The sequence below is a fragment of the Carettochelys insculpta genome, chromosome 10 (assembly GCF_033958435.1).
Source record: "Carettochelys insculpta isolate YL-2023 chromosome 10, ASM3395843v1, whole genome shotgun sequence".
NCBI lineage: Eukaryota > Metazoa > Chordata > Testudines > Carettochelyidae > Carettochelys > Carettochelys insculpta.
This window is the reverse complement of record NC_134146.1, coordinates 53,618,953-53,632,725: the sequence shown is the minus strand read 5'-3', so window position 1 is coordinate 53,632,725 and position 13,773 is coordinate 53,618,953. Positions and strand designations below refer to the sequence as shown.

General features: G+C 41.5%; 1 protein-coding gene across 14 annotated transcripts in view; it reads right to left on the bottom strand.

The window, feature by feature from the left end:
- Positions 1-13,773, bottom strand: part of DLG1 (discs large MAGUK scaffold protein 1) — a 352,797-nt gene that overhangs the window by 242,785 nt on the left and 96,239 nt on the right. For all 14 annotated transcript variants that reach the window (XM_075004306.1, XM_075004311.1, XM_075004308.1 and 11 more), the window contains exon 4: positions 6,461-6,625. In XM_075004306.1, coding sequence (XP_074860407.1) covers positions 6,461-6,625 — 165 coding nt within the window. The remainder of the gene's footprint in view (positions 1-6,460; positions 6,626-13,773) is intronic.

Below are 13,773 nucleotides of genomic sequence, written 5' to 3'. Positions count from 1 at the left end.
ATGTCCCTGAAGTGTTGGAACACCACGAGACCTCCCTTCTTCCAGTAATTTTCCTCTCCCCAGTTCGAGCTGCTGGGAAGGAGTGAATGAGCGAATGCTGGTGCTGTTTCTCTTTTCTTCCCCACGGAAAACATTTTCTGCAAGGAAGCAAGAGCAAACCAGGGCATGAGGGGGTAGAAGGCAGAGGTGACATTCTTCTGGTGCACTACCATGTCACAAACGTCCCCCAAGAGAAATACTAGTAGAAATGTCGTCTCACTTATCGTCTCCTCTTGTTTGTGATCACAGATCATTTCTCCTCCATTTACAGTTGTATAACATCAAAGGGACAACTACAGTATTTTAGTGGCCTTTAAAGACATAATTAGGTAATTTTTTATCCAGGCTGCTTCCTTTTCCTCTTCATTTTATCTTCATTCCAATTTTTTTCCCCTTGACTTGTTAATAAGCAGACCCAACACTGTATCAGCGGTTCCTTTAGACTTAAGAAGCATTAACATAACTATATCAAATTAATTGTCATCATCAGATCGATGGACTACCATTAAATTATCAAATTAAGCAAATACACAGTAAAGCCAGCACTTGTGCAGAGTACCTCTACTTCAAACAGTATCTGAAATGTTTAAAAAGTATTTTTATCACAGAGAATACAGTATTTAATGTGCCTAGGGTTCCTGATCCAACTTTGTAGTAAAGAATTTATGGTTGCTTTACTCTTCAGCTAATATTTGCGTGGATAATTTTTGTAATGTTTCCTAATGAAAGATCTCATTCTTGGAGGATGCAGAAGAGGCTGGAATATAATCTGCATAGCTAGATGCAAGCTGGACATTTCCTAGATCTGCCATCACATTTTCTGAGCAGTGTGATGCAATGGAAACAACTACAAGCATGGTCAAGAGTTCTTTCTGTTCAGAATATCTACAACTTCAATCATCAACAGGATTAGTGGTCTGTTACCATCCAATTTTTAAAATCTCAGTTATGTTTTACTTTGCAAATGACCTATCTTGCTATCACAAAGGCATATATATATATACACACACACACACACACACACACACACCATGCCAACAGCACTAGACAGTTGTAGTGTCAAAGATAATCAATAACTATCTTTCCACTCTACACCTAATTTGGAGACTATTTCATTGGTGTTATGCAGGGGACTTCACAGACAAGACTCTACTCAGTCTATATGCCACAGCTGTGGGACAGCCTGGGCTTTTTGCAACTCATCATTTATTTGTATTACCATAACATTTGGGAGCCCCAGTCATACACCAAAACCACATTCTGATAAATGTTGTACAGATACAGACCAAAAAGGCAGCCCCTTCCTCAATTTACGTAACATGAGACAACAGCTAGTAAGGGATTAAAAAAATAAAGACAGTTTGGCAGGACTGACAGGCATTGCTCTAACAACATCAGCTGCCTAGCCATTGTTAAATATTTTTTAGTCTTTGAGGCAAAAGGTGAGTTTTACAGAGTTTTGAAGGTGCATGCTTAGTTTGTTCTGCAGATGTTTGCAAGGAGCACCTTTCAAGTGTTGAGGGACGGCATTGGAAAAAGTGTGAAGTTGCTTGTTTGAAACATGGGGCAGGTAGACTAACAGATATTTTGGAGCATAAGCTTTCGTGGGCAGATACCTGCTTTGCCAGATGCATGGGGGTGGGCATGGGGGTTCAGAGGAGTATTTAAAGAGGGGGATCCCAGTAAAAGGGAGGGCCAGAGCTAACAAGGTCAATTCGGTCAGGGTGGAAACGGCCCATTATTAGTAGTATAGCGAACAGGACCACCTAACAGGGAGTTTGCCTGGGAAAGCATCCTCGAGGAGCTCAGGTGAGTGAGGAAACCTGAGCTGCAGCGACCAGGAAATCATAGATTTCAGGATCCGACAAAAGGAAGAAAGGTTAGCAGTAACATACAGACCCTTGATTTCAGGAAAGCAGACTTTGACTCCCTGAGAGAACTGATGAGCAGGACCCCTTGCGAAATGAGGATGAAGGGGAAAAGAGCTGAAGAGAACTGGAAGTATTTTAAAGAAGTCTTATTGAAGGCACAGGAACAAATCATCCTGCTGCAAAGTAAGAAATGCAAACACGGTAGGCAACCAGCTTGCCTTAACAGGGAAATCCTTAGTCAGCTTAAATTCAAAAAGGATGAATACAAGAAATGGAAACGGACAGTTGACTGGAGAATGCCAGACAGTAATCAAGAAAGCGAAAGCACAATTGGAACTGCAGCTGGCAAGGGATGGGAAGAGTAACAAGAAGGGTTTCTACAGGCATGTTAACAATAAATGAATTATGAGAGAAGGCGCAGGGCTGTTGCTGGATGAGGGAGGTAACCTAGCGACAGATGATGCAGGAAAAGCTGAAGTACTCAATGCTTTTTTTGCCTCAGTCTTCACAGACAAAGTCAACTTCCACATGACGGTCCTAGACAATGTAATATGGGAAAGTGAAGGGCAGCCATCTGTGGGGAAGGAACAAGTTCTGAGCTATCTAGAAAAACTAGATGTGCACAAGTCCATGCGTCTGATTTAATGCACCCCAGGGTACTGAAGGAATTGGCAGAGGTCATGGCTGAACCTTTGGCCATCATCATTGAAGACTCTTGGAGATCGGGGGAGATACTAGATGATTGGAAGAAGGCAAACGTAGTACCCATCTTTAAAAAAGGAAAGGAGGACAATCCAGGGAACTATAGACTGGTCAGCCTTACCTCAATCCCTGGGAAAATAATGGAGGGAATCCTCAAGGAATCCATTTTGGAGCACATAGAAGAAGGAAAAGTGATCAAAAGTAGCCAACATGGATTCATCAGGGGCAAGTCCTGCCTGACCAATCTGATTAGCTTCTATGACGAGGTAACAGGCTCTGTGGACATGGGGAAGTCAGTGGATGTGATATACCTTGACTTCAGCAAGGCTTTTGATACAGTTTCCCACAACATTCTTGTCCATAATTTAAGGAAATATGAATTGGATCCTAGGACTAGAAGATGGATAGAAAGCTGGCTTGATGGTTGGGCCCAATGGCTCAATATCTGGACAGCAGTCGGTTTCAAGCAGAGTGCCGCAAGGCTCGGTTCTGGGGCCGGTGTTATTCAACATCTTTATTAATGACCTGGATGAGGGACTGGATTGCAGCCTCAGGAAGTTTGCGGGTGACACAAAACTGGCGGGGAGAGGTAGATAGGTTGGAGGGTAGAGAGAGAATCCAGAGTGACCTGGATAAATTGGAGGACTGGGCCAAAACAAATTTGATGCGGTTCAACAAGGAGAAGCGTAGAGTCCTGCAACTGGGATGGAAGAACCCCAAGCATTGTTACAGGTTGGGGACTGACTAGCTCAGCAGCAGTACGGTGGAAAGGGACCTAGGGGTTATGGTGGATGAAAGGCTGGATATGAGTAAACAGTGCGCCCTTGTAGCCAAGAAGGTTAATGGCATACTAATGCATTGGGTGCATTAAGAGGAGCATTTTGAGCAGATCTAGAGAGGTAGTTGTTCCCCTCTATTTGGTACTGGTGAGGCCACATCAGGAATACTGTGTCCAGTTTTGGGCCCCCCAGTATAAAAACGATGTGGATTTGCTGGAGCAGTTTCAGAGAAGGGCAACAAAAATGATTAAGGGGCTGAAGCACAAGACCTACGAGGATAGGCTGAGAGATTTGGGCTTGTTTAGTTTACAGAAGACTTAGGGTTGATTTAATAGCAGCCTTCAACTTACTGAAGGGCGGCTCTAAAGAGGAGGGTGAGAAACTGTTCTCAGTGGTGTCAGATGACAGAACAAGGAGTCATGGTCTGAAGTTGAAGAGGGAGAGGTGTAGGTTAGATATTAGGAGAAACAACTTCACCAGGAGGGTGGTGAAGCATTGGAATGCGTTGCCTAGAGAGGTGGTGGATTCGCCATCCCTCGAGGTTTTTAAGTCCCAGCTGGACAAGGTCCTGGCTGGGATGGCTTAGTGGAGGGTTGATCCTGCCTGAAGCAGGGGGCTGGACTAGATGACCTCTTGGGGGTGGGAGGGGTGCAGCACTGACGGATCCTAATGTGGAGGTGTGAACTTCCATGAGAGAAGCTGCTTTTGTATGGGGCTAACCACTCCCAGTCTCTGTTTAATCCTTGGTTGATGGAGTCAAATTTGCAAATTAATTGCAGCTCAGAGATTTCTCTCTCCACTTTATTTCTGAAATTTTTTTTGTTGTAGGACTGCTACTTTTAAATTTGCTACTGAGTGTCCAGGGAGACTGAAGTATTCTCCTACAGGTTTATGTATGTTACCGTTCCTGATGGCTGATTTACGTCCATTTATTCTTTCACGTAGCAACTGTCCAGTCTGGCCAATGTAAACTGCAGTGGGGCATTGCTGGCACATGATGGCACATATTATATTAGTAGATGTGGAAGTAAAGGAGCCCTTGATGGTATGGTTGATGTTAGGTCCTGTGATATTGCTGGTGTAGGTATGTAAGCAGAGTTGACAGCGAAGTTTGGTGCAGAGATTGGTTCCAGGTTTAGAGTTACTGTGTTGTGGTCTATAGTTGCTGGTGAGAACTTGTTTAAGGTTGGCAGGTTGCCTGCAAGCAAGGACAGGACTGCCTCTCAAGGTCTGTGAGAGTGAAGGATCATTGTCCAGGATGGGTTGCAGATCACCAATGAGGTGTTGGAGAGGCTCTATGTGATGGCCAGGGGTGTTCTCTTGTTATCCTTGCAAGGCCTGTCTTGTAGCAGGTGGCTTTTGGGTACCTGTCTGGCTCTGTCAATGTTTCTTCACTTCCCTAGGCAGGTATTGTAGTTTGAGGAAAGCTTGGTAAAGCTCTTGTAGATGTTTGCCTCTGTCTGACAGATCAGCGCACATATGGTTGTACCTTAGTGCCTGGCTGCATACAACATGGTATGGATGGAAGCTGGAGGTGTGTAGATAAGTATAGCAGTCCGTGAGCTTGTGGTATTTATGTGACCATCACTTATTGTGCAAATATGCTTATCTACATGCCTCCAGCTTCCATCCAGAGCACACTACACGATCCAGTAAAATGGGCCATTTACACCCTGACTGAACAGACCTTGTCAGCTCTGGCCCTCCCTTTTACTGGGACACCCCTCTTTAAATACTCCTCTGACCCCCATCCCCTCTCATGCATCTGACGAAGTTAGTCTTTGCCCACGAAAGCTTATGCTCCAAAATATCTGTTAGTCTATAGGTGCCACAGGAATACTTCTTGTTCTCAAAGATACAGACTAACATGGCTACCTCTCTGATACCTGAGCAGGTAGGTGATGGATGCTAACATTACAGGCTAGAGCAGGGGTGGGGAACCCCCAGTCGGCAGTCCAGCTCTCCGTCAGCAAACCCTAACATCTTTCTCTATTAAACTAAATAGTTAATTAGCACATAGTATTTTTTCCCCACTAAGGTCCGTCATACCATGGTATGACATCACAAACTCCTTTTTGATAATTTAAGCAAACTGAGCAACTTTAATCTCTCAAAGTATTTTTTCCAGACCTTAAATATTTTTATGACCCTTCTCTGAACCAGTTTTGCAACTTTCTTTTAAAAATGTGGCTGGGATGATTCAGTTGGGATTGGTCCTGCTTTCAGCAGGGGATTGGACTCCAAGACCGGCTAAGGTTTCTTCCAATCTATGGTTCTATAACACCTCAACTGCACATGGCATTCCAGTACTGGCCTCGCCAACCCTATATACAAAGGTAAAATCCCCTGCTTACTACTACTGACTACTCTCCATTCACACACAAGGATTGCACATTGGTCCTTTTTGCCACAGCACCCTAATGGCAGTTTATTTTTGGCTTTTTGCCCATTATACACCTTTTTCAAGTCAGTAATGTCCATATTACTTCCACATTGTATAGGTACAGCCTGCACGCACTCTTCCTATGTGCACAACTTTGCATTTGGCTGTATTAAAATACCATTTTATCTGAAAAGTCCCTGTTTACCAAGTTATTCAGGTCATTCTGCGCCCCTAACCTCTCCTCAGTATTAGTAACCATGCTGCCAATCTTTGCACAATCCACACATTTTATAAGTAGTAATTTTATAATTACTTCCAGAACACAGATAAAACACACTGACCAGCATCAACCCTAGAAATAATTCTTAGGGAATCTCACTGCAAAACACTCTTACTCAATGATTATTTTCCAATGACAACTGCTTTTTGAGATCTGTCAGTCAGCTGCTAATACTTCTAAAATGTCTTTACTGATAATTTGTTTAATAATTTTTCTATTCAGAATGTCATGTGATTACTAAGCTAAACACCTTACAAAAATCTATTACTTCAACATACTTTATCAACCAATTTTGTCAACTCTTACAATAACAGGTTTGTTTTCCAAAATGCCATAGATTTGTTAAACCTATAACTCAATGTTTCTAACACCTATTAAAACAGTTTACATTTAAAAAAATCATTACCTTTACTGGGGAAATGTGAGAGTGGGAAACAAATCCATGTATATTCTCAATCTGTGACAGGTTCTTCTCGGATACATGAACCAACTCTGGACCAGACACCTCACTGGTAACATGTGAAGAGCTATGCTCTTGTGGAGGAGTAGCTTCATCCTGATAGCGATATTTCTGTAGAATAAACAAAAATCGCATTTTAAAGATTAACCTCAAATAGATGTTTACACATAGACAATTCTTAGAAAAATTACTGGGGTAGCTAGAGTGTACATGTGTTGCCAATTCCACTGTTCAGAGATCAAAGTACATTAAAGGAATGTCATTGCAAAAATTGTGTGTAAATATTCCATCTACTACTGTTACAAGTGAACACTAAAATTCCTGTAAGCAAACATCAGTTTGTTTTGTTTATATGACAGCAATGTGCAAGTAAGTTTAACTGTCTCCCTCACATACTCACTTTTACTCTTTCATTTGTGAAAACTTTCACACAGAAAAAAAGGATTGAAAAAATATTTTTAAAGTGGGAAAATGATCATAAGACAAAAAAATCAAAAAAGGATTCAGAAACTGGGACAATAAACCTACTTCTATTTTTTCATAAAACGTGGAAGATTTCCAATTTATTGTGTCCATTTAATGTTAAACATTTGCAGATCAAAATATACTGGAAGAATAACCATTTTAGCCTTCACATTCTGAACATGCATTATTTGCAAATGTGTGTAATTGTCCTTGAGTCATTTGGTACAGAAGCTGATTAAACGATAACTTACAGGAGTGTTGTGAACAAGACATGAGAAGTCAGTCTTCTGCTCTACTCTGCGCTGATTAGGCATTAATTGGAACAGTGTCCCCATTTCTGTGCACTGCATTTCAAGAATTGTGGAGAAACTGGAGAGTGTCCACAGAACAACAACAAAATTATTAAAGGACTAAAAAGTACAATCTACGAGGGAAGACTGAGAAAACTGTGTTTTTATTAAGTTAGGAAAAAAGATGGGGTGGGGAGCAGGGTACATGATAGCACTTCTCAAGTACCTAAATGGATGTTAAAAGGATTAGGGAGAAAAAATGTTCTCCTTGACCTCTGACAGGAAAAGCAACAGTTGGCTTAAACTGCAGTAAGGGAGGCTTACATTGGACATTAGGAAATACTTCCTGTCAGCGTGGTTGAACATGGGAATAAATTCCCTATGGAGGTTGTGAAATCTCCATCATTGGAGATATTTAAGAGTAAGTTCCACAAACATCTATCAGGGTTTATCTAGATGGGTCCTCGTCCTGTCATGATGGCAGGGAACTAGACTTGAAGACCTCTCAATGTCTCTTCCACTTCTCGTATTCTATGAGTCTATGAAATCACAGTTAGTTCCAAAATTTCACATTTGAGTTCCTTCAGAATGCTTGGGTGACTTCTTGCTCTTTAGATCAATTTGTTCCAAAACTATCTCTAATGAAACCTCAATGTGGGACAGTGCCTTCAATCCGTCACCTAAAAAGAATGTCTCAGGTATGGGAATCTCCATCATCTCTTCAGACTGAAAAAGAATTAAGTTTCTCATCAACAGGCTTATTGGCCTTGAGTGCTCTTTAAAGCATTTCAGCTATCCATTGGCCACACCAAGTGTTCAGCAGGCCTCCTGCTTCTGGTGTACTTTTAAAAAAAACTGCTATTACTTTGAGTCTTTGGTTAGCTTTGGCCTTGCTAATTGTATTTTACACATCACTTGTACAGGGTTCTACCAGGGGTAGGGATAGCTCAGTGGTTTGAGCATTGGCCTGCTAAACCCAGGGTTGTGAGTTCAATCCTTAAAAGGGGCCACGTAGCAGTCTGGGGCACACAGATTTAAAAAAAAAATCTGTCTGGGCAATAGGTCTTGCTGTGAGTGCAGCAGACTAGACTCGATAACCTCTCAAAGTCCCTTCCAGCTCTGTGAAATAATCATAGAACACTAGAAGCAGGAAGCTTGCTAAAAAGCAGTGGGGCCCCCGGACAATAAAGACATAAAAGGAGCAATCAAGGAAGATAATGCCATTGCGGAAAAACTAAATGATTTCTTTGCTTCAGTCTTCACAGATGAGGATGTTAGAGAGATTCCCAAATCTGAGGGACTGTCCCAGATTGAAGTGTCATTAGAGGAGGTTTTGGAACTAACTGATAAGCTAAACAGTCACAAGTTGCCAGGACCAGATAGCATTCACCCAAGGGTTCTCAAAGAACTCAAATGTGAAATTGTGGAACTATTAACGGTGGTTTGTAACCTATCCGTTAAATCAGCTTTGGTACCCAATGATTGGAAGACAGTTAATATAACACCAATATTTAAAAAGGGCTCTAAAGCAGACCCTAGGAATTATAGACCGGTAAGTCTAACGTCAGTACTGGGCAAATTAGTAGAAATAACAGTAAAGAATAAAATTGTCAGACAGGTAGAGGAACACGATTTGTTGAGCAAAAGTCAACATGGTTTCTGGAAAGGGAAATTGTGTCTTACTAATCTATTAGAGTTCTTTGAAGGGGTTAACAAGCATGCAGACAGGAGGGATCCAGTAGATATAGTACACTTAAATTTCCAGAAAGCCTTTGACACAGTCCCTCACCAAAGGCTCTTATGTAAATTAGGTGATCATGGGATAGGAGGAAAGATCCTTTCATGGATTGGGAACTGGTTAAAAGACAGGAAACAAAGGGTAAGAATAAATGGTAAATTTTCACAATGGAAGGGGGTAACTAGTGGCGTTCCCCAAGGGTCAGTCCTGGGACCAATCTTGTTCAACTTATTCGTCAATGATCTAGAGAAACAGGTAAGCAGTGACGTGGCAAACTTTGCAGATGACATCAAACTGTTCAGGATAGTCAAAACCAAAGCAGACTGTGAAGAACTTCAAAACGATCTCAGCAAACTGAGTGACTGGGCAACAAAATGGCAAATGAAATTTAATGGGGGGGTAAGTGTAAGGTAATGCACACTGGGAAAAATAACCCCGATTATACAAACAATATGATGGGGGCAAATTTAGCTAAAACAGATCAGGAAAGGGATCTTGGAATTATAGTGGATAGTTCTCTGAAAACATCCATGCAGTGTGCAGAGGCAGCCAGTAAAGCAAATAGGATGTTAGGAATAATTAAAAAAGGGATAGAAAATAAGACAAAGAATACCGTACTTCCCCTATATAAAACTATGGTACACACACATCTTGAGTACTGCGTGCAGATGTGGTCTCCTCACCTCAAAAAAGATATATTGGCATTAGAAAAGGTTCAGAAAAGGGCAACAAAAATGATTAAAGGTTTGGAATGGGTCCCATATGAGGAACGGCTAGAGAGACTGGGACTTTTCAGTCTAGAAAAGAGGAGACTGAGGGGTGATATGATAGAGGTATATAAAATCATGAATGGTGTGGAGAAAGTGAATACAGAAAAGTTATTTACTTGTTCCCATAATATAAGAACGAGAGGACACCAAATGAAATTAATGGGTAGCAGGTTCAAAACTAATAAAAGGAAGTTTTTCTTCACACAGCGCACAGTCAACCTGTGGAACTCCTTAGAGGATGCTGTGAAGGCCAGGACTCTAACAGAGTTTAAAAAAGAGCTCGATAAATATTTGGGGGTTAGGTCCATAGATGGCTACTAGCAAGGGGTTAGGTATGGTGCCTAGCCTTTTGTCGAAGGCGGGAGATGGATGGCAGGAGACAAATGGCTTGATCATTTTCTTTGGTTCACCTCCTCTGGGGTACCTGGCATTGGCTACTGTCGGCAGACAGGATACTGGGCTAGATGGACCCTTGGTCTGACCCAGTATAGCCGTTCTTATGTTGTACAGTTTATGCTCCTTTTCTCACACTAGAATTTGACTTCCACTTTTTAAAAGATGCCTTTTTGCCTCTCAATGCTTCTTGCACTTGGTTGTTTAACCACTGTGGCACTTTTGGGGGAGGAGGGGTTGTTTTTTAATTTGCACTATACTTTTAAGTTGAACCTCTGTTTCCATGGCAGCCAGAGTTCTCTGAGACTTTTAAAATCTTTATAACATGGAGCTCTCAGTGAGAACAAGTAGGAAAATTACCCCAGTGGGTAAGATTTTTTTTTCTGGGAAGTTACATGCACTTTGCAACAACATTTCAGAATAAATGCTTCCTGCACCATAACGTTGCTATGTGCAATTTTATAATTTATCACCATAAAGTGCTGCAGGTACCTGAGCTAAGAGGCTGAATACAGTTGTGCAGAAGAAATGTATAATGTAACAAATTGTTGTAATATACAACTAAATCCACTTCTCTCTTAAGCAGTAAACATTAGAAACATACAGCCACTTTTAACTCGTCAGTATTCCATTGGAAACAAAAGGATTGTGCATTCTAAATGTAGGTGAACAAGAATTGATGATGGTAGCTAGGAAGATAATCTGAAAGAGGTGTTAACCATTCAACTATTTAGAAATTAGATTATATTTGACCCTGTGATAAAACAAAAAGTTGCCCATTGCAGTCAATATATGAAAAAAGTCTTAAGTCCTCTGCTTCAGAGAGTTTAAGATCCACTGATCTGCAAGCATATTTCTACACCATTCAATACGAACATAAAGAACGATAAATTCCACTTTTCATTAAATCAGTGTAACCAATCAAATAGAGATTCAATAAGCAGAGAAACAGTACAGAAATGAAGGACTATGACTAGGAGTTCAAATACATCTGCTACAAAAATTAACTGTATCAGACCCTTAGAGATGTATAATGTTATTTATGATAAAACTTATTTTTAAAGTTCCACTAGCTTGCAGTATTTACTAATTTGGCAAAAGTATTCTTAGGGATAAAAATAAGCCTCATTTTAAAAATAGTGAAAAATTGCAAAATGAGAAGGTAACTTACTAATGTCACATTTATAGCACTTTTCATTCTGTAACATCCCGAAGCATTCTTTCTCCTTTGCACACACAAACAAATCCCATGTTCTTATTTGACACTGACACCTCTAGAGTTGGAGGGCCAAAGCTATGCAGACAAATATTATGTATGGACTTGACCAGAATCAATAAAAATTACTAACTTCTGATGAGAACAGATTTGAGGTGAATTACAAGAAACAATTCCAGGGAACTTTGAAATCAAATGAAAACAACTATGCTCAAAAGCGCCACAGCATGAATTATGACAGGTCACTGTTGGACCAGTCTTCTTGGCAATCATTCCTCCTATTTGTGAGTCCACTGATGGCTGAAAAGCCCAATTCTGGAGCCACAGATCTTACCACAGAAGGGACAGGTACTGGTAGATGGAGGGCAGAGCAATTTGATGCTCTCTTCTTCTCCACATCTCCTCAGTTGTACCTCGGCAGGATCTCTCAAACTATGCCACACCCCACCCACCTACCCACAGGTTACCATTCCCTGGTGGGGACAGTCCTCAGCAAGGTTCTCCCACTGTAGACATCGACAATGAACTTTTTATATCTGCCTTCTGCATGCATTCTTATCATCATTTCTGCTGGCCTCCAACACTCCCCTGTCCTTCCTCCAACTCAGAAAACACAATCTGTTTTGGGAGGCACTGAGCAGACATCCAAACCATGTGACCAGTCCAACAAAGTTGATTAATAGTAATGGTTTCAATGCTGGTCACATTCAACTCTTCCAGGATGCTAGTGTTCGTGTACCTATCCTCCCAAGAGATATTCAGGATTCTCCTGAGGTAGCGTTGAAGATATTGTTCAAGTGCCACACTTCTATGTTTGTGAAACCTGGATAACATACAGTAGCGTTGGACCAACCACTGCATGGTATACAAAAACTTTGTCCTGGAATAGATATCCTGGTTCTCAAAGGCCCTTTGTCTCAGGTGGGCAAAAGCAGAGGATGCATGGCTCACAAGATGCTGAATTTCCACATAAAATGTCAACTTTAGTAGAAAGATGATTTCCAAGGTATGAGAAGTGCTCCACGTTTTCCAGCATTTCTCCACTGACTTCAATAGAAGGTACATGAGATTGTCCCGTCGATGAGGGCTGGTGGAGCACCTTTGTCTTTTTGATGTTTAGTGTGAGGCCGAGATTCTCGTATGCTTCAGCGAAGAAACTCAAGATGGTCTGAAAGACTGCAGGAGAAAAAGCAGCAACCATGTTGTCATCGGCGTAATGGAGGTCCAGGATCAAGGTCAATGGAGGTCTTGCTTTTAGCCTTCAGTCTCCTGAGATTGAAAAGCTTCCCGTTCATTCTACAGACAATTTTCACACTATCTGGAAGCTTGCCATCAGTGAAGTGAAGGGTCATGTTGATGAAGATACAGAACAGTTATAGAGCAATGACGCAGTGTTGTTTGACTCCTGTTTTGACCTTAAAGGAGTTGCTTTGGGACCCGTTGTTGCTCAATACTGTCGCAGGCATGTTGTTGTGAAGCAGCCTTAAGATGCTAATGAATTTTTTGGAGCAGCTGATTTTTCAAAGTATGGTCCACAGGGTACTATGACTGAGTCAAATGCATTGGTCAGCTCACAGAAACTCAGGCACAAGGCTTGATTTTGTTCACAACATTTTTTCTTGCAGTTGCTGGGTGGCGAAGATCATGTCTGCTGTTCCTCAGAATGGTTGTAAGCCACACTAGCATTCTGGAAAAATTTCTTCTGCAAGTGGCAGGAGTTAGTTTGCAAGGATTCAAGCTAAGATTTTCCTTGCCATGGCCAGTAGGGAGATGTCACGGTAGTTTCCACAGTCTGACCTGTCACCCTTCTGGAAGAGAATGACAATCAATCAGTGTCTCTCTGAAATCTCATGGCATCTGCTCCCGATCGCATTTCTTCAGAATCAGGAAATGGAGCTGTTTGTGGAGTTCTGGCCCCCTTCTTTGAAGACTTCAACAGGTATTCCATCTAGTCCAATTGCCTTGCTGCACTTCACCGCTTTGATAGCAGCTTGGACCTCACTTAGGGTAGGAAGTGTGGCAAGATCATCATTTGGCGTTTCAGAGGGATTTGGTCATGGGATTCTACGACCACAGTGGATGGGTGGTTCAAGAGCTCATTATAGTGTTCCTTCAAGCGAGAAACAATAGCTTCATTGTCTTTCAAGTTTGGCGGATGTCAGTGGATGAATAACAAAGTTTTTCCGTCCATAAACAGCTTTGGTGGCATTGAAGAAACCTCTTATATTGTTGATGTCTGAAAGATGCTGTAGCTCTTGCACCTTCGCAGTCCACCACTGGTTTTTCAGAGTCCTTTTTTATGTTGCATTTCTGCTTTTGCCTTCTCTTTGTTGTGTAGTTGATGTCACTCTGCAAGCCCTAAATGCTCTCCTTTTTGCCTCAACCAG